This window comes from Mus musculus, chromosome 10 (genome assembly GCF_000001635.26).
Source record: "Mus musculus strain C57BL/6J chromosome 10, GRCm38.p6 C57BL/6J".
Taxonomy (NCBI): Eukaryota; Metazoa; Chordata; class Mammalia; order Rodentia; family Muridae; genus Mus; species Mus musculus.
In genome coordinates this window covers 64,827,715-64,854,994 of record NC_000076.6, presented here as the reverse complement: position 1 = coordinate 64,854,994, position 27,280 = coordinate 64,827,715, and the positions used below count along the sequence as shown (strand labels likewise).

General features: G+C 37.2%; 1 protein-coding gene across 4 annotated transcripts in view; it reads right to left on the bottom strand.

Moving 5' to 3' along the window:
• The window catches only part of Ctnna3 (catenin (cadherin associated protein), alpha 3), a 1,573,570-nt gene that overhangs the window by 148,673 nt on the left and 1,397,617 nt on the right, over positions 1–27,280 (bottom strand). For all 4 annotated transcript variants that reach the window (NM_177612.3, NM_001164376.1, XM_006513475.3 and 1 more), the window contains one exon: positions 20,325–20,417. In NM_177612.3, coding sequence (NP_808280.2) covers positions 20,325–20,417 — 93 coding nt within the window. The remainder of the gene's footprint in view (positions 1–20,324; positions 20,418–27,280) is intronic.

Sequence of the window (27,280 nt, the reverse complement as noted above, 5' to 3'; positions counted from 1 at the left end):
AAGCTGTGAAGGTAAAACCTAAGGTTCAATAGAGACATTCATATGTTGCATGTAACCAACTATGAAATGTTCTCCATGAAAGGCTGTAGACATGGAGTGAAAGTGGCCCAAGAGAGTATCTAAGTTTCCAGGTGGCAGAGTTAAAAACAGTGAGGCTCCTAAGCCCTTGGAAGCTGCAGTAATTCCATCATGAGACTCAGACACTGGGCATGGAGCTGTAAAGTTTGCTATGTGACTTCTTGACTTCTGGTCTTGTTCTGGTCTAATCTTTCTCTGTTATGCACTATTTTTCATTTCTCTCTTGTGGAACAGAAATACTCACCAGCATTTTATATTGTAAGTGCCTTTGCTTTTTATATTTGCATGTTTTCTTTTAACAGTAAAAGGATTCATGGTTAATATGTATCCCAACAGTCTCAAAAGACATTCTACTTACACTTTTGAATAGTTTTTTTTTTAATTGTTAAAGACTATGGAGAGTCTCACTGGATGGGCTTTATATTATGATATGTCCATGAGTCTGTATAGATAATGGGTAATCTTGATAATCAAATTATTAGGAATCAAAAGCACCATGGAACAAACCTCTGGGCATCTGTGTGATGGGATATCAAGGTTAGGTCAATTGAGGTAGAAAAATATTGGCTGGGTTCTTCAACTAAATAAAATGGATACCATGGTATGAGCACAAACATCCATTTATTTCTACTGTCTGATTTCAGATACAATCATAACTGCTTTCCCAAGCTCTTGTTGCATGAATCTGTGATGGAATGTAGCATCAAAATATGAGACTAACTAAAACCCTCATTTCTAATATGCCTTTTTTTTGTATTTAGTCATAACCATGATGAAAGTAATCAATACAGGATAGAAGGTTATAACCTTAAAATGGTATTTTTAGGTGTTAATTTGATAAGGGATAAATTAGTGATGATTTATATCAGGAAGCAATATCCAAGAATGCATGATTCAGGAGGCAAACACCTAGACATATTTCTGAGTTTTGAGACAGAGTTAAATTGGGAAAATGGACCCTAAATGTGCCAAAACTGTTTCTTGAGATAGGACCATGGATTGAATAAAAATGAAGAAACCAAGCAAGAAACAACATTTGTGGCTCCCTCGTGACTCAGCTGCAAGGTAATCAGGGCTGTCAGGATGATCTATATCCTCTCAAACTTTAAATAAATTTATTTCTTATTCCCTTAAGTATGTACTTCTCATGTACTTGGTCCTAGAACTAAGAGAAGTGACTAATATACTGTATAACTGCTGGTATCACTAAAACTTATCCCCAAGAATAGTTGGGATCTACCTCTAACTCTAGTGCCATAGAAATGGATAATGTCTTAAAAGTTGCATTGGAAAGAGAGCCCACTGGCCCACTTACCTCAGTTTTGTTTCTGACTCTGTCTAGAGTCATTTCCTTCTTTTTCAGTTTCCCTGAGCCATTTTCTCTTAGAACAAAAAAACACACTACCTAGTTAATTGAATCCATGGTACTGACTGGCAATGTCATGGCAATCCTGGGATGATGGTCTGAGATAATGATCTACCAGCTCATGACCAGACAGGATATCCTAAATCTACCAGTAAAAAAAAACCCATGATCTTTCTTGTTTCTCTTTCCCACGTAATGTCAAGACTACTGTTAGCAGGTTGAGAACAGACTCTTAAGTCATTTGACCTCTGCCCTTCCAGAGATGATCCCTTTGTGAAAATTCCTTCCTTAACTTCAACCCTGCTCTCTGCGATAGATGCCGAGCTTGGGTTCTTGATACTCCCCATAAACTCAACAAAATAAGGATATTGTATTCTGAGAGGTTTCTGACTTTATATCCCATATACTATAACTATGTCAGTGAGAAGAAATCATTCCCAAGTTTAGTAGAGGTCTACACTAACTCTGCAACAAGGGTTTCACATATGAAGGTCATATAATACCATTTAACTTTATTCCCAAGTGTTATTATGAGTAATTCAAAAAAAAAAATTAGGGTCTTTAACTTTGGGAAAAAGAATGTACATAAACAGAATTTATAAATGCCAATACTTTTTGGACTTATGTCACAGAACTTATAATTACTAAAATCACTATTATCCTGGACATTCTAGGTTGTCCAGATACTAAAATACTATTTGGCCAGTAAAATTTTAATAAGAAAAGTAGATTATAAAAATATAGCAGGTGACTTTTTCATTTCTAAAGGTATATTTTTATTTTTGTATGGTGTATATGTGTACCCAACATGTATGCTGGTTCTCAAAGAGGGCAGAATAGGATGTCAGACCCTCTGACACTTAAAAAACACAGTTCTGAACTGTTTAATATGGATGTTGGAAACTGAGATCAGTTCCTTTTCAAGAGCATCAAGTGCTATTAACTGCTATCTATCTCTCTTCCCCCTTGTGCTTTTAAAAATTACTATTTGTATTGTTATTAATCATTTCCAAAATGAATGGGTTAAGGACAAGACTTTCAAATAATTACCAGCCATTAATTTTTATGTAGAACTTCCCGGTAATCAATTCAGGCTAAAATTTATTCATATTAATAAAGATTCGTTATTTAAAAGTGAGAGCATATTAAAATACTTAATAATAATCTCTCCTTTACTGAAATTTCAGGAAACATTTATTTAAACAACCTAGTGTGAAAAGTTATCGATTGAGAGAACATGATGTTTTAAACTATTCTGTCTAAAATTGTATGTACTGACTCATAACATGAAGAAGGGATGGAATTTGACTTCAAACTGAGCAAGAAATTTGCATAAAAAGCTGTGTGCTATTTTACAGTAGATAAAGAGCCTAGAGATGGTAATCCCAAAACAAACAAACAAGCAAATGTAAAGTGGGGTCCTTCTGTAGAAGCTATTGCTGATCACTTACGTACACTTGGCTGCTAAAACATATTGCCTTTGGAAGATGGAATGGTGTAGGTTGAGGCACAAAGTTATTGTACTTTGACAACCCTTTATTATTAACATTTGTATCTGTCCCAATATTTTTCCATGGACAAAGGCATCATCAAGTTAGAAGAATCTTGTTTCTGCCAATTGTAAAGCTAAGAAATCTATAAGGTAGAAAATCCATAAGTAATATTGCTGCTTACCTACCTGATGCCCCCACCAATATAACTGGTGACTGCATTGAGTTGTGGCTTTCCTTTTGCTCTATGCAGATATGAAAGTCCATGGAAATTCTTCATCAGCTGAACATTTTATTCAATGTATACTACATCTGTGTTCCCAGCTATGATTACTAATATTTGACTTATAATAAACATTTTAAAAGATTTTTTTATTTAATTTAATTTTTCAAAATTGGTATCATCCTATGGCCCAGGCTGGCCTCTAACTCACTATATAGATCTGGTTAAATTTGATCTAGTGGTCTTTTGGCTTCAGCCTCTTGAGTGCTGTTATTATATTAATTGTTTTTAAAGAATATTTGTTATTTTACCTAGTCAGTAAATAACAGTTTAAACCACTTTTTAACAGTTATTGTTGTTAGGTCCAAACTGGGTTCCCCACAATGACAATGTTGGTAACGATATAGTAAATAGAAGGACTCCAACGAGGTAAACAGAAGGATTATGAATGGGTAAACAGATCTACCCCCAAATCAACTACATCATCAAGTACGTAGAGATTCCAGTCAATCTGAACAACTTCTATTGGCTCAAAAAATCCATCCTGCTTGACTATCACATAAAATCTGCTTGCCTTCTATGCCACTTTGCTTCTCTGTGTCCCTGGGGAGAGGGGGGTAATAGGTTTGACAGTGAATTCCCAGTAACCTTTCTACTCACAGGGAGGGTATATTTGAGTGGTTTCACAGCATCGTCTCTTACATTTGTATCACTAAGTCAACTGACACTAAAGGAGTGAGAAAACTGTGGGAAAAAGTTGAGCCCATTTCCCAGATTTCAAGAACTGAAAAAAACAAGAAAGTAGAAGGCAGACCATGAAGACAGAGGAAGAAACAAGCATTCAGACTCAAGGAAAACACTATTCTGTAGGCTGCTAAAGGATCATAAGAGGATATGGACAGAGAATTTGGAACCAGATTATTAACTATAGAATGAAGACAGAATTTAACAGAACTGGACATCATTTCATGATAAGAATATTTAATTAGGCGTACAAGAAATATACTTCCAAACAATGAAGGCCATGTCTTAAAAATTCCAGTTGACATATGAATGACCAGAGCCAAACACATTTCCTCTAAGACTAAGAAAATTAAATGGATGGGCATTCTTACTACTTAAATTTAATATAGGACAAGAATTCTGGACAGAGCAATCAAAGAAGAGAAAGAAATAAATGGCATTGAAGTAGAATAATGAAGTAAATTTGTAACAGTATGTTAACAATATTACATACAGAAAGAAAAACTAAAGTACTCCCTAAAATAATAAGATTGACAGAATAATTTATTAAACTTACAGAAAACAAAGCCAAAATGCAAAATCAATACTGTATCTTATAACAACAACCTATTCAAAAAAGAAATCGGGGAAGATGCCTTAGGGATTCACAGCACTGGTTGCCCTTCCAGACAACCCAAGTTTGATTCTCAGCATCCTCATAGTAGCTAGCAAATCTAATCCATGGAATTAGACTCCTTCTTGTGGCCTCTTTAGGCTCAGGATAAATGTAGTTTACAGAAACCCATGTGATCAAGACACTCATACACATCAAATAAAAACTCTAAAATTCATATGGAATTGGCAATAATTCTCAACTAACCAAACTCGTTTTGAGCCAAAAGCACAAGGTGGTACATGTCTACTGTTCCAAGACTTGTGTGGCAGGGACATGTGGCTCTCTATGTGTTTCAGCATGGTCTACATAGTCTGTTCTAGGCTAGTCAGACAGTGTTCACAAAAAATAAACATAAAGAAAAATCATACAAAAACAAATTAAAAATGTATACATTATGTTCTCTAACCTCAAACTCAATCACAACCCTATCATAGTCAAAACAGCATGTTTCAGTCATAACAACAGTCACATTGACCAGTGAGTGAAAGAGTTTAACAGAGAAAGAACAAAATATCTCATATTTATTTCAGTCGATTTTTGGCATAAGTGTCTACCATACAAGTGAAGAAAAAACCAGATATTTTTGTAATGACCCTACTGTGAAGACTAGATACACACAAATAACAGAATTAAATTGGTCCTTTTACACCATACTACATGCAAAGATCTACTGAATATAATGTACAGTTCTTGACATTAAAAGCCATAGCAGTTGAGGTGCTATGGGGATGGTTCAGTGGGTAAAGAGTATGTAACACCTGTGTGTGGATTAGAATTTTGATCCCTATCACACACATTAATACCATGCTGGCTAGGAGCCCAGATGCAACTCTAACACTTTAGGACTGAGACAGGAAATCCCTGGAACAAGCTTGGCTAACTGAATCAGTGAGCTCAGAGTTAAGTGAGAGACCCTGCCTTAATACGCATGGTGGAGAGGAATCCAGAGTTCACTACCCAATGTCCAACTCTGACCTTGATATCCACATGAAAACAAGTATGTGTATACACATGTGCACTTGCATAAGTACACCCAATTGATTCTGACATACATGCACAGCATACACACATGCATCAAAATTTTCATTAAAATATAAAATATATAAATGACAGTATAAAGAGCATTTGGTTCATACAAAGGGTTATTGAACATGAATACCAAAGCATAGCCAACAGAGCTAAAAACAAAAGCAACTGAAGCAAATAAAAATGATTACACATGGCAAAGAGAAAATAACCAATAACTTACAGTTTGGATGAAAATATTTGCCAACAATGCATATGATAAAGAATGAATAAGTTCAGGAATAAAAAGTTTAATAGAAAAATATGAATGAAGGGTTTAGGCATTTCCCAAAAGAAGGCAAGCAAGTAACCAAGAGCTACATGAACTTTTTTTTAACCAAGACATAAAAAAAAAAAAAAAAGATTGTAGTAAGTATTGGCCCTCAGTGAAATTCTGAAAAGATGAGCTATCATCTTACCCCTGCTAAAATGACTCAGATTCTAAGAGGTTAAAGGCAGGGTTGTAGGAAAACACAATTGGAATGAAAACTAATGAAGTATATAAAAGAAAACAATATGGAGTTTCCTCAGAAAAGTAAGAGTAGTGTTAATATATCACACATCAGTCTTGCTTCTGGATATTCATATAAAATAACTAAAATCCATTTACCCACAAGCCATCCATATCCCCACGTCCACTGTTGTGTTATCCATTAGTCCTGAGGTATGGGATCAGGTATACACTATGAAATAAGTGTGTAAGGAAAATGCAACATATGTACTCACACAATGGAATGCTATTTAAAGAAAAGAAATTCTGTCACCAGAAACAAAATTGCCATAGGCAAAATAAGTTAGTACAGAAATGCCAAATAATCTTGATTTAAAGTAAAGTCTCAAACAAAAGCTCTCCCAGAAGCCCGGGATAGAACCATGCTCACTAGAGGTATGGAGTATTAGTGGTTGGACACAGGGGAGATGTTGTAGATTTGTGATGTTGCAGATTTGTGTGTCTTACACAGCAAGGAATGAAAAGGCGCCTGAAGTGTTTTGAAAGGGGACATAAATATTGTTACCAATGCTCCTTGGCATAAGCTGTAAGTAATCATTCAGAAATTTAGAGTGGTGTCCTAGGAATTTAGAATACGATTTATCTAGCTCAAGCAAATCATTAGGAAGGACAGATCTGCTTACACTGTCAGCACAAGATGCTGGAAACTGGAGTTCTTTTAAAACCAGACACCTCAGGAGAAAGTTTTCCTTACCACCTGTAATCATGACTTTTCCTGTTGCTGTGGACAAATGCATGATAAGAAACAGTTTAAAATGAGGAAGAATGGTTTGTTTTCCAGGTGAGTTGATAAAGTTTGCTATGGTGGTCAAAACATGCATGGCAGGAATCTATTAATTTATGTCTTCAGTCAGGAGATAAAGTGCAGACAGGAAGTGAGACTAGTAAATAATCCCAAAGCCTGTCCCAGTTACCCAATTTGTCATGCAAGGTTCTCCCGCCTAAAGGTATTCCGAAACTTTCCAAAACAGCACTGCCTGCTGAGATCCAAGGGTTGAAACACATGAAACTATGGGGGCCATTTCATTTGAACATTAGCCTTAATGTGTATGTGTATGTGTATATGTATGTGTATGTGCATATGTATATATATACATGCATATGTATGTGTGTATATATATATATGTATATATATATATATATGTATATATATATATATATATACATATATATATATATATTCATTAACAACACAGTAATCTAACACTCTAAACTTGAAAGTACTGAAACAAGCATGCTCCCTTGTATTAATAGGTTAATAGAGTAAACTCTAATTTAGAGTTCAAAAGCCAGAATGAGAAATTCCATGCTAACAATGAATGCTATGCTATGAAGATATTTGTATCACTGGTGCATGATTGAGTGAGGCTGTTTAGATATGAAATTCTGAGCCAATGTAGAATTCTATGGAAGAATAAGTATTTACTGGTGAGGAAGAAAAAAAAAAGGTACTGATGTGACTATGACCTTCACAGGTAGATAAATGCTTGAGAGGAAGTCAAACGCCTAATAGCAGCTGATATAGAAAGAGGTGGGGCTAGAGGGAACCAGTTGACCTGAGATGTGGAAGATAGAAGCAAGCAACAAATCTAGAGGTACCTTACACATGGCAGAGGTAGGCTGAATTTAATATGAACATCACAAGAAATGGCACTCAGACCCAGAGTCTTATTTTCAATGTATGGTGGTAAATATCAAGTGCCTTTAGAAATATCACTTGAGTTTAAGATAGAGAATGAGAGGCAATAAAAGTGGATACAGATACAATGCCAGGACCTGATGCAGGAGACCATGTCAGAACCTGAACTAAGGACATGACTAGAATGTACTTATGCTTCCCTGAGCATGAATAAACTTTCAATCATTCCCAATGGGACTCTCTACTCTATTACATTTATGATTGTAAATTATTTCTTTGCCTCTTTGAGAAACAAATATTCTTAAAAGCTTGTCCATTTTATAGCATATTAATGTCTTTCTCTGAAAGGTGGGAACCATTCATTTGAAAGCTATGCCACATTCTCTCCAATTTCCCCAGTTTTTCAGAAGAGGAGGAGCCTAACTTTCAAAGGAACATTTCATCATGGAAAGAAATTTACCATAAGTTGACTATTGTTGGTAGTCAAACTGATTAGCACTGGAAATGATAATAAAATCTTATAATTTCATCTGTGAAAAATCTTCAGTCCATTTGTTTATTTGTTTGTTTGCTTGTTTGTTTTGCAAAATGGAGCACAAACTTTATTCTAGCTTTGGTTTCCTATCATAGTAGCCTAGTCCAAAATCTTTCCTGATGTAAGTTCTTAATAGTAGACATTATAGAAATTATAGATAAGTCTAGAAAAAATTAAATAAATTAGGAAAACCAGAATGTATTTTAAGACAAAGTATGGAAGGACTAAAAAAAATTATTCCAATTTAGAAGCGAATTTGTTGAATTCACAAAATTGTCCAAAGCTATATATTTTGAGTAAGTTTGTGGGGTAAGTTGAGGCATTTAACCTAGAAAATAGTGGATATTATATGTGCCTGTGAGCTATCAATTGCAGGAAGCAGGCAGGCCTGTATCCATGTGAAAGCAAAGTCTAGGAGAAAAGGACTGCATTAGAGCTGTGATATGTGATTACAAATCCTGGTACTATATAAAAATGTTTAGGCAAATTGGGAAGAGCTGGAGAACCTCAGGATGTAGAACAGAGAGACAATGGACCTTGGTGTTTATAAACACAGAGATGGGCCCAGTGAAAACCCAAGTCTGTAAAGAGCTAGCTGTGTAAGCCTGACCCTGTTCCTCATATCATTTATAAGAAAACCAGTCAGTCAGTATGGTGCACACCTGTGATCCCACCAATATTGTGGAGGTGGGAGCAGGAGGTAGCCAGCTAGCCAAACAATCTCAACAAGCTTAAGGCCAATAGAGAGCATGTCTTTAAAATTAAAGCAGAATGTCACCCGAGGAGATTGCCACTGAGGGCACACATTCATCATGACTACACACAACTGCATGCATATTCAAGGATCCACATACATATAAACATACAAGCAAATGCACATACATGTACATAAGCAAGAAATTCAAGGAAAAAAAAATACAAGATCTGTAAAAACAGATGGATTGCCAGAAGCGAAACTGTGATAAAAGAAGTTCATGATCAGGAAGGTCCCAGTGTTCTGTGGAAGGGCTGCTGTATCATATAATTTTAGCCAGGTCTCTTTGCACTGTTTTTCATAATAAACCAAGCCAAATTATATCATGAAGAAGGTAATGAGGTCACATCTCTTCATATGCTAGATGGTAATTCAGTATATATTTATTATTGGAAGCATATTCAAATAATAAATGGGGCTTATTAAAAACCATCCCATTCTTTATTTTCAATAAACCACCCATCTGTGGTTGTGTTTTTTTTTTTTTTCATACTCCCATACTGGAGGACATTCGGCTAACTGCCTGTAGACAAGCAATAATGAGGTAGTTATCTGTATCACCAACATGAACTTGCAGTGAACATGGGTAGTTTTTTTTTTTTAATCCACCAAGAATCATTTTACGATTTGATATGTTCCAATTCATTTGATGCTGTTGACATTTTGAGGTTGTGTCCAGTAACCTAGGCAACTGTTCTCATTCCTCTTCTAATTTGCTGCTATTTATAGAGCTGATATAGACTCAATGGCCTCAGAGATATTTCCTTAGAGCTGAGTGGACTTACAAGCTATGGAATTCTCCTGGGTAAATAATAAATGTATGTTAAACTCACAAATACATTTATTTGAGCTGTAATTTATATAGCTCAGAAGCCCTTTTAAAGGGGTCAGAACTTCATCCTGAAAGATGAACTGACAATGGCTGAAATTAAAAATGTAAGTATAAAAGGTATACAGAAACAGTTTCAGTAATTGGAGATAGCAGCTTCAGATACCTTCACAAAAAGACGGCTGTCCTTATTCAGTATTATTGAATGTGTCCCCTTTTGCCAACCCTCATTTGTAAGCCACCACATATGTTCTAGTTTAATTGTGGGAGACAGGGCCAACTTAAGGCTTTGCTTGCTGTTAAGCTGTATGGGTGAAGGGAAGAAATACTAGGCACATCTTAGGCTAGGATAGAGAAAGGGGTAATTTTATTATTATTATTATTTATTATTATTATTATTATTATTATTTAGATATTTTCTTTACTTACATTTCAAATGTTATCCCCTTTCCTAATTTCCCCTCCAAAAATGCCCTATCCCCTGACTCCCCCTGCTCCCCAACACACCCACTCTGATTCCTGGTCCTGGCATTCCCCTATACTGGGGCATAGAACCTTTATAGGACCAAGGGCCTCTCCTCCCTTTGAAGACTGACTAGGCCATCCTCTGCTACAAACTCCACCATGTGTTTTCTTTGATTGGTGGTATAGTTCTAAGGAGCTCTGGGGGTACTGGTTAGTTCATATTGAAGTTACTCCTATGGGGCTTCAGACCTCTTCAGCTCCCTGGATACTTTCTCTGGCTCTTTCATTGGGGACCTTGTGCTCTGTCCAATGGATGACTATGAGCATTCAATTCTGTATTTGCCGGGCACAGGTAGAGCCTCACAGGAGACAGCTATAGCAGGCTCCTGTCAGCAGACTCTTGTTGGCATCTGCCTAGTTTCTGAGTTCGGTGGTTGTTTATGGGATAGATCCAGATGTCCATCAACAGAGGAATGGATACAGAAAATATGGTACCTTTACACAATAGAGTACTACTCAGCTATTAAAATCAACGAATTCATAAAATTCTTAGGCAAATGGCTGGATCTGAAGGATATCATCTTGAGTGAGGTAACCCAATCACAAAAGAACACACATGATATGCACTCACTGATAAGTGGATATTAGCCTAGAAACTTAGAATACCCAAGATACAATTTGCAAAACACATGAAACTCAAGAAGGAAGACCAAAGTCTGGATACTTTGCTCCTTCTTAGAATGGGTAACAAAATACCCATGGAAGGAGTTATAGAGACAAAGTTCAGAGCAGAGCCTGAAGGAATGACCATCCACACGGGGATAAGTTTTAAATATTTACTTAGGAAAAACTGTCTCCAACATGTCAATATTAGGATATGATTTCCAGTCTCTTCCCTATAGTCAGTATGTATCATAAAAAAATAGGAATTCCAGCTTCTGGCTATTATAAATAAGGCTGCTATGGACATAGTGGAGCATGTGTCCTTACCAGTTGGGGCATCTTCTGGATATATGCCCAGGAGAGGTATTGCTGGATCCTCCGGTAGTACTATGTCCAATTTTCTGAGGAACTGCCAGACTGAGATGCCCCTCAACAGAGGAATGGATACAGAAAATGTGGTACATTTACACAATGGAGTACTACTCAGCTATTAAAAAGAATGAATTTATGAAATTCCTAGCCAAATGGATGGACCGGGAGGGCATCATCCTGAGTGAGGTAATACATTCACAAAGGAACTCACACAATATGTACTCACTGATAAGTGGATATTAGCCCAAAACCTAGGATACCCAAGATATAAGATACAATTTGCTAAACACATGAAACTCAAGAAGAATGAAGACTGAAGTGTGGACACTATGCCCCTCCTTAGAATTGGGAACAAAACACCCATGGAAGGAGTTACAGAGACAAAGTTTGGAGCTGAGACGAAAGGATGGACCATGTAGAGACTGCCATATCCAGGGATCCACCCCATAATCAGCTTCCAAACGCTGACACCATTGCATACACTAGCAAGATTTTATCGAAAGGACCCAGATGTAGCTGTCTCTTGTGAGACTATGCCGGGGCCTAGCAAACACAGAAGTGGATGCTCACAGTCAGCTATTGGATGGATCACAGGGCTCCCAATGGAGGAGCTAGAGAAAGTACCCAAGGAGCTAAAGGGATCTGCAACCCTATACGTGGAACAACTTTATGAACTAACCAGTACCCCGGAGATCTTGACTCTAGCTGCATATGTATCAAAAGATGGCTTAGTCGGCCATCACTGGAAAGAGAGGCCCATTGGACACGCAAACTGTATATGCCCCAGTACAGGGGAACGCCAGGGCCAAAAAAAAAAAAAAAATGGGAATGAGTGGGTAGGGAAGTGGGGGGGAGGGTATGGGGGACTTTTGGGATAGCATTGGAAATGTAACTGAGGAAAATATGTAATAAAAAAAAATAGGAATTCAGTTTCTGTGAAACTTTGAGGTGTTTAGAATTACCAGAATGAGACTTTTCTGTCTCTATTATAGGTTATGACCATCTTTGTAAGGTTATACAGTTTCTGAATTCCCTGCCCTTTTTAAAAAAAAATAATGTGGATTGAGGAATCTGGATAGAATAAGGAGTCCAGAAGAAGACCAAAAGAATCAATTAACCTGGATCCTTGGGGTCTTCCAGAGACTGAGCCACCAATGAAAGAACATACAAGGACTGTATAGCAAAATTTTCCCTGTCCAATCACTTTAAATATTAATACAAGAAGACTGTGATTAGATAGGGAAGAGGGAGGCTGAGCGAAACATTGCACAAATAGAGATGGAGGAAACAGGTAGGGAGAGGAAGGAAGATGGAGCAGGAGAAAGATGATCCAGATTCTGCATGGCTTTAAATATCCACAGGTAGCTATGAATATAATAAGAGGATAGAATAATTGGGATAACTTATTTAATCCAGGTGGGCAGCTTGTATCACTATCAGTTGGCTCTTAAATTATTTTCTGGGCATCTTGTGAACTGAGAGTTTATTGATTAAATCTGACTGATTAAAGATAATCTTCTAGAGTATTGATTGACTGGGTTAAGGGGATTTGTGACAACTAGCCACTGGGGTAAATGACTGAGAAGAAACAAGTTGCTCTGAGGCAGGTGAACAGGAGCTAAAAGACTGCTGTACAGAGGCTAGCCTAGAGACAGCACAACCGTGGGCAGAGAGTACCTGGGTGAAGTGAGGGAACTCACCAACTCTTTTAGTATTCCTGCAACAGGACTGGACCTAGACCTCCCACACATATATGGCAGATGTGCATCTTCATCTTCATGTGGGTCCTGAACAACTGGAGTGGGGGCTTACCATGGCTCTGTTCCTGTCTTTGGATCCTGCTCCACTAGCTAGGCTGTGTTGTTGGCTTCAGTGCAAATGAAGGCACCTAACCCTGCAGTGATTTGAGGTGCTAGAGAGGATTGGTATCCAAGGGTGGGGATCCCCCTTCTCAGAGTTGAAGAAGAAAGGGTAAGGAAGGAAGAAACACTGTGATGGTGGACTGAGAAGAGAAGACAGACTGCAATCTGGATGTAAAGTGAAGAAACAGGTAAATGGTGGAAAATAAAATAAAATGCAACCTTACAAATGTGGTTGAGACCTCTGATAGATATAGAATATATGGATTGCCAAGCTACCACAACAATACAAAGAAGAAAAATTCCCAGATGAGAGGACCAAGCCTCTACTCACCAATGAAAAACACAAGAACTTGACCATTCTTGGATATTTTTTTTTTCTGTTTTGCTCTATAGTAAAGAGTTAATTGTTTGGTCTCTATTTCAGCTCCAATGTACCCTATGTAGCCACATGTATTCTGGTATCATTTGTGAATCATATCAAAGCCAAATTCCTTCTAAACTCTTGAAGTGTTTCCATATGCCTTGCCGTTTTCAAAAAGCAAAACAGAAACAAAATACTTCAAAAGACTTTTAGTAGCAGAGTATTTAAGATGTCAAAATGTTCAGTACCACGAAAGCAACTGTCTTACTGTACTGCCTTAGCTGGGGGACGGGTGCTCCCTGGAGGCCAGAGGCTACACATACTATCATATTTTATATGTGTAGAAGCTATTCCAATGCCTACTTTAAAAATTATATTCCTTTTCATCAAGTAACAAAATAGAATACTTATAGAAATATACTCTTAAAATTGCCAGCATTGCTACTCTTGTAACTTGGGGCCACTATTGGATAGAATAACACTTACTTAAGCACAGAACTGAAATGTTAATGCCAATAAAGTGAACCTGAGAACTGAAAACAACATGATGGGTAATCAGATGGTGGTAGACACAGAATGGATGGACTGAATAAGAGTCATTTACCTCCCATATGTAATTTAAAATTTACAAATTGTCTGTTTCTGGAAATTTCCATTTAAAATTTGGATTGTATTTGGCTGGAGGTCAATGAAACCCCAACAAATAAAATTATGGAAGATTATTGCTGTCTTATAATATCAGAAGAATATAAAATACAAATTGATAGAATATATCCTCTGTGGCAAGAGCTGAATTAATTTCTCATGTATGTAATTTATTCTTAAAGGCCACATAAAATATTGTTATAATTTTACCAGTGTGAAAACTGAGCATCAGAAATAGAACTTTTTCAATGTCATCTGTTCTAAGTAATATAGCAAAGGCTCGAATCTATTGTCATTGTGACTCTAAATACCACACTCTTGACTTCTACACTGCGGGCATGGCTAGAAGCTGAACCACTCTTCCCTGCATTTCAATAACTATGCCCTTTCAATTCACTTTATTAAACATCTCTAAATATGTACTTGTCACCCAGAAAGATTTGAAGAACATTCCCTCAGCTGCTCCCTTACTGAAACAGTTTACTGAGACTCGACTGCCTTTGTTGTCCCAATTGCAGAAGATAATTCGGAGAAGTATTTGAGAATTAGAGATCCTCTTTTTTCATTTTTGAAACAGAACAAAATGCCCAATAGTTGGCATATGAAACACAACTACCCCTCCTCTTGTGAGTTCCATGTGGAGAGAATGGAGTTTATTGGCCCATAAAATCTCCTGCTGTCCAAAGCTATTTGCCTAAAGCCCCATTCATCAAGGAGAAGTAAGCTACCACAGGAAATTATGAGTGAATTGGCATTGCCAAGTAGATGCCAAATGTAGATTATCAAACTAATCTTCCAATTGTTAGAAGATCTAGCATTGGGATATTTAAAAATTTATAAGATTCAGGTAGGAATGGGATGTGGGAATTTATGGTTTCTTTGGAGAATAAGTTGCGTCAGGTGCTATTTTTCTTGAAACTGCCTTATGAGAGAATGTTTCTGCTGAAGCAGACACACAGAAGGATGTTTGCTAAGAACAGACACGTGTTTTTCTTGAAGCTGCTTGCAAAAGGGGCATGTAATGTTTTCTAGAGCAGATGATTGAGAGATCATGTCGTGTTTAGAAAAAGTATAAATATAATCCAACAGACAATAGACAACACTGTGTGGCATTGGTTCACCTTGTCACTCTTTGCTGGTCTTCATTGAGTTTTGCTGATACTGATCTTTATGATGACACTGGTGTGATATTAATTTGCCTTATCACTCTTTGCTGATCATCATTTGTCATAACTTTGTAGAGACAAATGCACCAACGAACATCTGGTAATAATCCAATGGCTTCTTGCCATTTCCTCAGACTCAGGCTGATTGGCAGAGCCTTGCAGTTTCTTCTGTATCAGTCTACCATTCCTGATTCACAAATGGTGTTTGTGAGTGGATTGAGCTACTACTGTTGATTCACATGAAATAAACTGCTAATTTTTGAAAATGCAGATTGGATTCACCCCCAAATAACTAGTTCTAAACAGGTCAACATCCTCCTTTCCCCTATTAACCTTTCTTTTCCACTGCTTCTGATGGGAGGTGGGCCAGAAGGGAGGTTAAAATATTTAATTACATTTATTAAAGGGGGTTTTGTAAAAACAAGCCTACAGGAATGATTTCATGACATGATCTCAGGTTCCATAAATCATTTTCCCAGGGGAGACTTATACTACCAATTCTATACTGAGTCTGTAGAGCTTTAATCTACATCATAAGTGTGCTGTTCTAGAAATTGTGTGTGCACGAGACCAGAAAACCTGTGATTTTCTCATAATCACCATGCCTGGCATAAACTATTTAAATGTTTCAAATCTCATTCTCTACTTTCCAAAATTAAGGAGAGAAAAATTATAAACAATAATATCAAATATTTTGTTTAAAAGACCTAAATACAAACTTAAAGATGCTGTGTGAACGACAATATATTATTTAATACTCATAACTGCTATGCTTATACAGAAATATAATTTACCCTGGGTGTAGCCTAGTCTTAAGAAAAGGTGGATTCACAAAGGCTTTATGACCATAAATTTATGGAACAAGCCTATAATAAACCTTAAGAGAAATCCATTTTCCTGCCTCATTTATTTTGAAATTATAAGATTTTTTAAAAATCCTATATTATGTATAATTAAAGTACAAACAGAATATACAATAAGCTCTTTGAACAATCTTCTGCAAATCTATTACACAACCACGCTCCTGTGCCACTGTGGACCTGTTCAGCAGATATAATCACACCATTGGTCCAGAGAATTCCCGTACTCAATATTGCGATAATCATGTTTGCTTGGCTCTCCAATTGCCACTTCATAAGGCAAGCACTATTGGTCATTTAATATTTGTCTCTCATTCTCTGCAGACTCTGAATCATTATTTTTAGTTACAGACCTTTACAATACCCAATGGCATTTATAGCTGATGACAGCTATAACAGATGATGCTGAGCCAAAGCTACTAGGAGTGAAACACAGAAAATAAAATGATAATAAATAACTGTCACTCAATGCCTAAGTAGTATCTGAAATTGGCTCTAGTGCATGTCCAATATAACAGAGTATGCATAATTTAAGAAGCAAAAAAGAAAAAAAATGTTGAGTCCTTCTTCATGCAATGGACAGGAAGAAATCCAGATGTTTCTCTTCCCAGAGACCATGAATTTAACACAGTGCCTAGTGTAAGTATTCAAATGATTCTCAGAATAATCCATGATGGACCTTATGGTATTTCCCCAAAGTGTTGGTATTCATGAAATGGATTTAAAGAAGCAGTAAAATGGGCACAAAAACAAACAAAAATTCTGAGTATAATGAAAAGAGAAGATCTTAGACAAAAGAGTAAGGGTCAAGGCATCATTCTCTCATTAGAAGAAATAGGGAAGTGTTGGGGACATACAATGTCTGCCTAAGATTCTGAAACTTATTAAAACAATTTCTTGGCCCTGGTCAAGTAATTTGTGTTGAAGACAGGCTTGTCTTATTCCTTTTGGTTTCCATATCCTAATTTAAAGATAAAGTAGGTTGTAATTAACTTACAAGATAGATACACATTAAAATGTGTTAGTAGATTTAAATTGTGTATATTATGAAATAAGTAAATTTAAAAGTTTTATTTTTACCATTTACAACTAGATTCCATTGTAGCAAGATGCCACCACTAAGACAGGTTTGTTACTCTGAGTTGGTTTCTGTCTCTTATTCCCTTAGGATTACATCAGCTTTGCCTGGAACTGGTTGCTTATCTCTATCCTAATATAGAATTTGTCCTAGCAGCTTCAGGTCCTATGAAAACTCATATGAATAATAATTGAATATCTGATTGTAAAATCTTTCTCTACTTATCAAAAAAGTTGTTGTCGTTTCAATGCAGATGGACTTCATAGGCTCATGTGTTTGAATGCTTAGTCACCAAGAAGTAGGACTGTTTGAGGCAGATTATGTTGAGGCTTGCTCTTTGGCTATGCATGGCAGTGCTGAATACTGACCCCCAAGATCTAGTTGTCTCAGGGATGATGGAATCCTCACATACACCAAGTGATGCTATGTAACATTGCTCCTTAATTTATAACTATTGGTTGAATAAAGATGTCTAAAGCCTATAGCTGAGCAAAAGGGAAGTAGGCAAGGTTTTCACTCCTGGGCTTGTGGTCTGAGGCAGGGCCACAAGAAGGGAGGGGGAAGGAGAATAGAGGAGAAGATGTCATGGGGTAAGTAAGATATGAAAATATGGTCATGAGGGCTGACCAACTGCATTTAAGAGCAGCTCAGATGGAACATAGCAAGTTATAACTCAGGGTTATTGATAGGGAAGTAGACATAATAGCAAAGAGGGTAGATATCTGCTCAGCCCTAGTGCTTATAAGACTAATCATAAATATAAAGGTTTTGTGTCTTTTGTCTGGGAACTGAATAATTAAAGGTGGAGTAGAAACACCTGGTTAATATTAATTATTACCACAAGAGATTATAATGATTTATAACTGTGGCCAAATAAATTTTATCAAGCTCTGCATTACTATATACATTTTAACTCATAATTTCCAAAGGGACCCATTGAGAACATGTGGAAACCATACTTAAAAATTTCCAATCAAAAATTAAAAGAGAATGTGCTAGTGAAGAATAAATCTGAGGAATGTGAATACCATCCCCAAAGGAGTGGAAGTAGAAATATGTGATTCATAATGACTACACATTTTTCCAAAGGAATGTCACAGCATAATTACAGACAAGGATTAGAGAGAGATGGAAAGAACATCTGAGTCATTTGGAATGTACATAGTGGAAAATAAAGGTGCGGAGGTGTGAGTTAGGTGAAATAGAATTTTGCTCCTAGCAGATCAGACAGTCTCATTACTTGTGGTGAGGTTTTCACACAGAGTCAATAAGGAGAAATTAGATTGCTATAGAACTCTGTATAGATGGAAGAAATTCTACAATGTAGAGAAATTTCTGAATGATCCTAAAAATATAAGCAGTCCTATGAAAGACCCAAAAGGATTCATCTAACTGGGTTGTAACCAGGGCACAGAGTAAATATGAGTAAACGTGGATATAAGACAAGTTTTACCTTTTCATTATTAAATTTTAAAGCTTATAAAACATACCCATTAATACCATCTTATTTGAATTCACCAAAGAAACATGAAAAACATGTGATGTAATCCTCATTTTCTAAATGAAGAAATCTGAAGTGGCTAAAACAAGGATCCACACTTTGGTCTTTGTTCTTCTTGAGTTTCATGCGTTTAGCAAATTGTATCTTATATCTTGGGTATTCTGAATTTCTGGGCTAATATCCACTTATCAGTGAGTACATATTGTGCGAGTTCTTTTGTGATTGGGTTACCTCACTCAGGATGATGCCCTTCAGGTCCATCCATTTGCCTAGGAATTTCATGTCTCTAGCTGCATATGAATCAGAATATGGCCTAGTCGGCCATCAGTGGAAAGAGGGGCCCATTGGTCATGCAAACTTTATATGCCTCAGTACAGAGGAATGCCAGGGCCAAGAAGTGGGAGTGGGTGGTTAGGGGAGTGGGTGGGGGAGCGTGTGGGGGACTTTTGGGATAGCATTGGAAATGTAAATGAAAAAATACTCAATTAAAAAAACAAAACAAAACAAAAAACAAGGATCCATTGTCTACATGTATAAATCCTGAATGTAAAACCAGCCCTGTTTATCTGAATGTAATGTTTCTTTTTTGTTAATTAAACTTTGGTCTAGCAATGGTTTGTCAGCCTTGAGACCTAGCTTGATCCCAGTGACACAGATATACTCTACCAGCTACTGGAGCCGACTTTACCAGCAGCAAAAACACATTTCTTCTTTATTGACACTTTCTGACTACATCTTTACAATGATAGCAGCTAGATTTGAAGAAAGTCACACTTATATATTATGTGTTCTAGACAGTTCCTGGTATGAATTAGCTCTAAGCAAATTAACAAACCAAGTAATCAGCAGAAATTCTAATCTCAACATGGAGCCTCCACCCCACATATAACCAAATATTTTCTGACTATGAAAAGGTGCTATTTATAAACTCAGATGAAAGAGTATCATAGGCTACTTTTACCACAAAAGTTGGAAAAAAACCAATCTCTCTCTCTCTCTCTCTCTCTCTCTCTCTCTCTCTCTCTCTCTCTCTCTCTGTGTGTGTGTGTGTGTGTGTGTGTGTGTGTGTGTGTTTTGAGGGACGTGCAGAAGATAGTACTGAAGACAAGAAAAAAAGTCCCCATTACTGACTTAGTAAGAGATTTTGTTTCCTCTTTTCAGACAGTATTTTCAAAATCTATTCTCTGCACTAAACGAACATGTATGAATTTAACTTTAATATTTGCATGACTTATACATAATTGGAAGCATTACAGAATGATTTCCTACCACATATTAGAGCCCTCACACTGATTTTTCAAGAGAGAAAATACTTTCTTAAGCCTGCTACTCCTAAAGTCTGATGCTTTACTCTTTGTGTTTCAGGGAGTCAGATCTAGATCCAAATATTTCATGCATAAGAGGCTTCCTGGAGTGATGGGTCTACCCACAGCTAAGAGATGTCCCTCGGTAGATGACTTACCCGATCAGTTTTCCCTTCTGTCTGAATGCTGGTGTGGCTACGGACCTCATGGTCATCTTCAAGGTCAGAAACATCCTCTAGTTCCTCTGGTGTCTGTGAAAAGAAAGCAAAGCATAGCTGCTGAGGGTAAAAAAGCTGCCACCACATTGAAGAGCCTGTAGGACCTCAGAAACATGACCATTGAGTTGACATCGAATCTTGAAATCCAATCCCAGCTACACACAGAGAGGCCTTAATCATATAAAACTTCAACATCGTCATAGATAAAAAGCAGAAAAAACCTCTGCTGAAGAACACATATATAATGCAGTAAAGTAAGATTTGTTCATAAAGAGAAACCAGATAGCTATGCATGCAGTGTAGCAGATGAATCTTGATTATACCATGCTGCATGAAAGGTGACAATAACTTAGACAAATGGACAGAACTAGAAAACATCATCCTAAGTGAGGTAACCCAGTCACAAAAGGACACACATGGTATGCACTCACTGATAAGTAGGTATTAGCTCAAAAGTTCAGAATACCCAAGATACTATTCATAGACCACATGAAGCTCAAGAAGAAGGAAGGCCAAAGTGTGGATGCTTTGGTCCTCCTTTAGAAGGGGGAACAAAACACTCATGGGAACAAATACGGACACAAAGTGTGGAAGAGAAACTAAAGAAAAGGCCATTCAGAGACTGCCCCACCTAGAGATCTATCCCATACACAGTCACCAAACCCAGACACAACTGTGGATGCCAAGAAGTGCATGCTGACAGGAGCCTGATATGGCTGTCTCCTGAGAGGATCTGCCAGAACCTGAGAAATGCAGAGGTAGATGCTCACAGTCAACTATTGGACTGAGCATAGGGTCCCAATGGAGGAGAAAGGACTGAAAGGAGATGAAGGGGTTTGCAACCCTGAAGGAATAACAACAATATCAACCAACCAGAGTTCTCAGGGTCTAAACCACCAACCAAGGAGTACACATGGAGGGATCCATGGCTTTAGCCATATATGCATCAGAGGATGGCCTTGTCAGGCATCAATAGAAATGGACTTTGGTCCTATGAAGGCTTAATGCCCCAGTGCAGGGGAAATCCAGGGCAAGGAGGAAGGAATGGGTGGGTGGGTGGGTGGGGGAATATCCTCATAGAGGCAGGGAGAGGGGACATGGGATAGGGTATGGGGGGGCAGAAAAGAGGATAGCATTTGAAATGTAAACAAAGAAAATATCCAATATAAAAAAAAATCCTATCAAAAGTAAAAATAAAATAAAAAATAAAGAGATCACTGAATATGAAATAAAATTTTGGGGGTATACATATCTATTGGAAACAAATTTGATTTTATAGGAGAAAATGCCATGATTTAAATGGGTTTGGACCTTCTCTTTGGGATGTTGACAGTTCTGGAATTAGATAAATGATTATCACTGTAGACTATATGAATATGCTAAAATGTTGAATTTTTGCTTTAAAATGAAGAACTTTATTTTATATGAATTAATTCCAAGAAATTTGGAGCAATAGGAAAAGTAAAGAGCAGATAGAATTTTCTGTCATTGCAAAGAAATCTGACTAGCCACTATATTGCTACTTTAAACCAAGGTGCTTAGATTAGTAAATAAGTCAGAAAAGTTTCATTAAGTGAATAAGACATCAGATGCTACCACCACTATAAAGAAACTATATTTTCTCAGAACTTACATGAACTAAAACATAACTTGAATTTCTGTGAGTGTGATAGTTTGTATATGCTTGGTCCAGGAATTGACACTATTATGAGGTGTGGTCTTGTTGGAGTAGGTGTGGCCTTGTTGGAGTAAGTGTATCACTGTGGGCTTTAAGACCCTCATCCTCGCTGCCTAGATGTCAGTATTCTGCTAACAGCCTTCAAATGAACATGTAGAACTCTCAGCTCCTCCTGCACCGTGCGTGCCTGGATGCTGTCATGTCCTCACCTTGGTGGTAATGGACTGAACCTCTGAACCTGTAAGCCAGCCCCAATTAAATGTCCTTATAAGAGTTGCCTTGGTAATGGTGTCTGTCCACTGCAGTAAAACTCTAACAAAGGCAGTGAATGTTCTCAATAGTTAATCACTGTCTATTCTTTTTGCTAGTATCAGTTGAGACAGCCCTTGCTCAGGAAACCTCTAGATAGAACTGTATACCTGACATGACTCCTTGACTTCTCTTGCCATATGCTCATCTCCCTGACTTTCCTTTTCATACGCTCATCTCCTTGACTTCCCTTGCCATACGCTTATCAAACTTTGGCTCTTCAGTATTTTTTATTTTTTTTATTTTTTTAATTTATTTTTTATTAGGTATTTTCCTCGTTTACATTTCCAATGCTATCCCAAAAGTCCCCCATACTCACCCCCCCCCCGATCCCCTACCCTCCCACTCCCCCTTTTTGGCCCTGGCGTTCCCCTGTACTGGGGCATATAAAGTTTGTAAGTCCAAAGGGCCTCTCTTTCCAGTGATGGCTGATTAGGCCATCTTTTGATACATATGCAGCTAAAGACAAGAGCTCCGGGGTACTTGTTAGTTCATATTGTTGTTCCACCTATAGGGTTGCAGTTCCCCTTAGCTCCTTGGGTACTTTCTCTAGCTCTTCCATTGGGGGCCGCGTGACCCTTCCACTAGCTGACTGTGAGCATCCACTTCTGTGTTTGCTAGGCCCCGGCATAGTCTCACAAGAGAGAGCTATATCTGGGTCCTTTCAGCAAAATCTTGCTAGTGTATGCAATGGTGTCAGCGTTTAGAAGCTGATTATGGGATGGATCCCTGGATATGGCAATCACTAGATGGTCCATCCTTTCGTCACAGCTCCAAATTTTGTCTCTGTAACTCCTTCCATGGGTGTTTTGTTCCCATTTCTAGGAAGGGGCAAAGTGTCCACACTTTGGTCTTCGTTCTTCTTGAGTTTCATGAGTTTAACAAATTGTATCTTATATCTTGTGTATCCAAAGTTTCTGGGCTAATATCCACTTATCAGTGAGTACATATTGTGCGAGTTCCTTTGTGATTGAGTTACCTCACTCAGGATGATACCCTCCAGGTCCATCCATTTGCCTAGGAATTTCATAAATTCATTTTTTTAATACCTGAGTAGTATTCCATTGTGTAAATGTACCACATTTTCTGTATCAGTATTTTTTAAATTGGGCAGATAAATATTGAATGGTATGTGCTGTGAGGTAAGGACCAGCTGATAGCCCTTACCAAAATAAGAACTAAGATACTTGCTATCATTACTTCAAGTACAGATTGAAATAAATACCAAGATTTAACATTTGTTTTATTTTGTATGGTCACAACTTTGTACTATGATTTCATACAGAGCCCTGCCCCCCAAAAAATCCAGAAACAAATAGGTTTTTGTTTTTGGGTTTTGTTTTTTTCAAAATGAAGTTAAAGACGGCCTCAAGACTGTATCTCTTCTGTAGACATGACTACTGAAGACTGGCTGGCCTCCTTAGATCAATTCTGATTTTCCTTAATTGTTATTACATAGTATCTCAGACATTTCTGTGATAGTCCAGGTCTTTCCTTCCAGTGGGTCCAGACTGAAGATGAGACAAGTGATTATTAGCTGATAGATTTGAGCAAAGTACCAGTTCCTTTTTCACTATTGGCTCTGGATAATTGATTATTTCCTGAACCGTTAAGCAACATGGTCTATGTTCTTAAATACTTGTAATGAGTAACTCCATTTGCAATGAGCACCCCTATTGCTTCATTGTATAATTCTTTATATTTATTCCATGTCTGCAAGCAGATATAAATATTCTCCATTCACTTAGACCTCCAACATGCTCAGCTTCTGGTTCTTTATGCATAGATCTTTTGCAGCTCAGAGTAACAACAATCTTGGAGCAATTGATTCTCTCTTCCCGAGTATAAATAGCCTAAGTTCAACAGTAGATAACTTCTAAAAAACCCACACATTTCACTATTAGCCATTTTGTGTATTTTCAAAGAAGTTTTGAGAAGAAAATTTTTCTCTTTCCTTGATACATTGGCTGAGATTGAGGACATATGTATATATTTTGTATAGCAAATTCCATTTCTTGAGTCCCATTGCTTTTAATTGAAGACTCTCTGATGACCCAACTGTGATCTGTTTGTTATAAATGTCTTTTTTTTATTACATGGGTCACTTCATCCTTTAGTGCAGCATAGTCTCACTATTCATTCCAATGTTTAATCAAGCCAACTTACTAAAACTATGATTCCTTTCAGAAATCTCAACAACTAGTTTTGTTGCTGGAAGAGACAAAGCCCTACCAATTACACCCACATACTTCTGTGCTTTCCTTTTCTGTAACATGGAACTAATAGTTTTCTTGCAAAGCCACCAAAATTGACCTCTTCTCTTCATGAGGAAAATCAGTGGGAGAGTGTTCAAAATGCTTGCTGGCAACATTTCCTGTTCCATAAGGCAAGTGGTGAAAGGCATTGTGAAATAAGTTAAATACATAATATAGCAGTTTAAATTAAGTGGAAGCTGAGAAATGATATTTCTTTAATCGTTTTCTGGGATGTGTGTGTTAACTTTTTCAGGGTTGAAGGCCACCCGTGGAAATAATAAGATGTACTTTTACAGAAGGGAGATTGGGGTGGTGGTTACAATTTATAACAATCTCTCAAAAGTATAGTTCTCCTTAACTAGTGATTTTTACAGAGGCAAAAATGTGGAGGCTGGTGGTATGCTCAGTGCTAGAGCATAGGTTTAGTATGGGTTCTAGTTTCCTTTCTGTTGTTCTGACAAAATATCCTGATGAATACCAACAGAGAGGTGAAAAGGATTTGTCTGACTTATAGCTCCAAGTTAAAATCAATTCTTTTGGGGAAGTAAAGGCACTACATCCCACCCCAGTCTCAGTCCAGAGCAGAGACATAATAAATGAATCCTTGCTTGCTTGCTTTCAGCAAACTTTTTTCCTCATTTATGCAGTCCAACACCACCTTTCTAGAGAATAGTGTGACCCACAGTGGGTGTTGTCTTCCTACAACAGTGAGCATTTAGAAGATTCCCGTATATACAAGCCCATGAGTCAACTTGATTAGATAATTAACCACTAGGACTCTCATCTAGGGAGATTTGAAGTTGTGTCAGGATGACAGTTAAACTAACCATCTCAGCCTATGCATAGAAAGTTACAAGTGTTTGTGTGTTTTCAGTCACTTACCAGTCTGTGACAGAACACTGACCCAACATGACCGTAATACTGTAGTGTACAATGACAAATAACTTTGTATAATGCAAATCTGAATTTGAATTCTGGCCATGCAATGAGGGACACTGTGCAATTTGTGCCCAAAAGGTATTATGCAGCTCAATTGTGCAGAGATGGTGTAAGGGCTAAACCTACATACAGAGCTGTGATTTACCAATATTGTTTCTCTTTTGTTTTCTTCTTCCTGCACTATCATCTAATCCCTATAAAAATTTTCACAAATATTTGTACAAATCTAAGATCCCTCTAATTTAATTCAAATGTATTCTCAGAATACAACCTTAGACGGCCCATTAAATATCTCTTACTGCAGTATCCCCAAATATTATGCTGCCTGGACATGGTGCTTACTAAACACCTGTAGCTATGTTTTATAACTATGCCTTCCTATTATGACTATGTTAAATAGAATTCAATATAATTCTGCATACATTGTTTTCCCTATGAAGCCTATGAAGGCGATTTTCAATTGACATTTATTTTAATGATCTTAAGTGGCTTTTCCAAGTGTTCACCTTAGAACACATTCTAAGGAATGGTGTGGATAAATTACCTTCTTTAAACTGGACTGTATCTAAATCTGAACAAAACAAAGGGGGGTTCAATTATCTAGAGAGTGTTTAATGGTTCTGGGCATTAATTGGTTGTTTCTCATATAAGAATTCAGGAAATTTATTTCTTCTTTTCCTCTCAGAACTTGCCCCAAAGTGACTGGAGATAAGCTTAAGTTTCTTACCTGTGATACAGATGACAAACTACCTAATTCACACTAGAGACAAGACAAGATGATGCATTGAAATGTCATTTAGTAAGTAGGAAACCCTGAATTGTCGATGTAGTCAATAATTATAAACTCTCCTTATTTTTCTTAGAAGTTCTTAGTTACATAAAAGAGAAAAACATAATCAAATATGAGACTTGAAAACACCGGAAGCAGCAGAAGGGGCCCTGAAACTACAGGGGCAGAAAAATTATAGATACACACATGGATAGATGATTCATAGGCAGACAGACAAATGATAAATTTCCTTCTTAAGAAGCTCTGTGTTTTATTATTGTTTAACATTGTCTCATTTATTCATTTTGCATCCACAGTGAGGGGAATAAACGGCCTTATGACTAAACACTCATCTCTACAAACCTTGTAAATGTGTAAAGCTAAAGATTTTAAAAGAAAATTGATGATCATGAAGGAACAACAAGAAAACAAAGATGAAAACATAAAGGAAGAGAGAAAGGTCAGATGGGAGGGAAGTACACACACACAGAGAGGAGAAACTCCACACCTCTGACCCAAATTTGACATTTTTATCCTTAATAGTCAACAAACCAGTGAGTTCCCTGACAGAATTCCCTATTTCTACTCGCAACTACTCTCAGAGTTCCCAGGTACTCTTTAATAGCTCCTTCTGCCACATTATAAGGGATAATATGGAAAGATGTCTTGAGAATTTTGGTCCTGATGTAAATACAGTGTAAGTCACAGCCTTAGTCTCTCTATCAGGATCATAATGGACAGCCATTCATCTGCTCCAATGAAACACAGCTACAAAAAGCACAGATCAAGTCAGCAGAAGGATCTTAAATGAAAGTGACACCATCAATATTACTGTCCTTATTCAGCCACCAAATGAGCTTGTAATGTGGCTCAGCTCCTAAGAGGAGCATTCCTAATTCATGAAAATGGTCACATGACAAGTCCAGCTGGAAGCTTAAATAAAGAC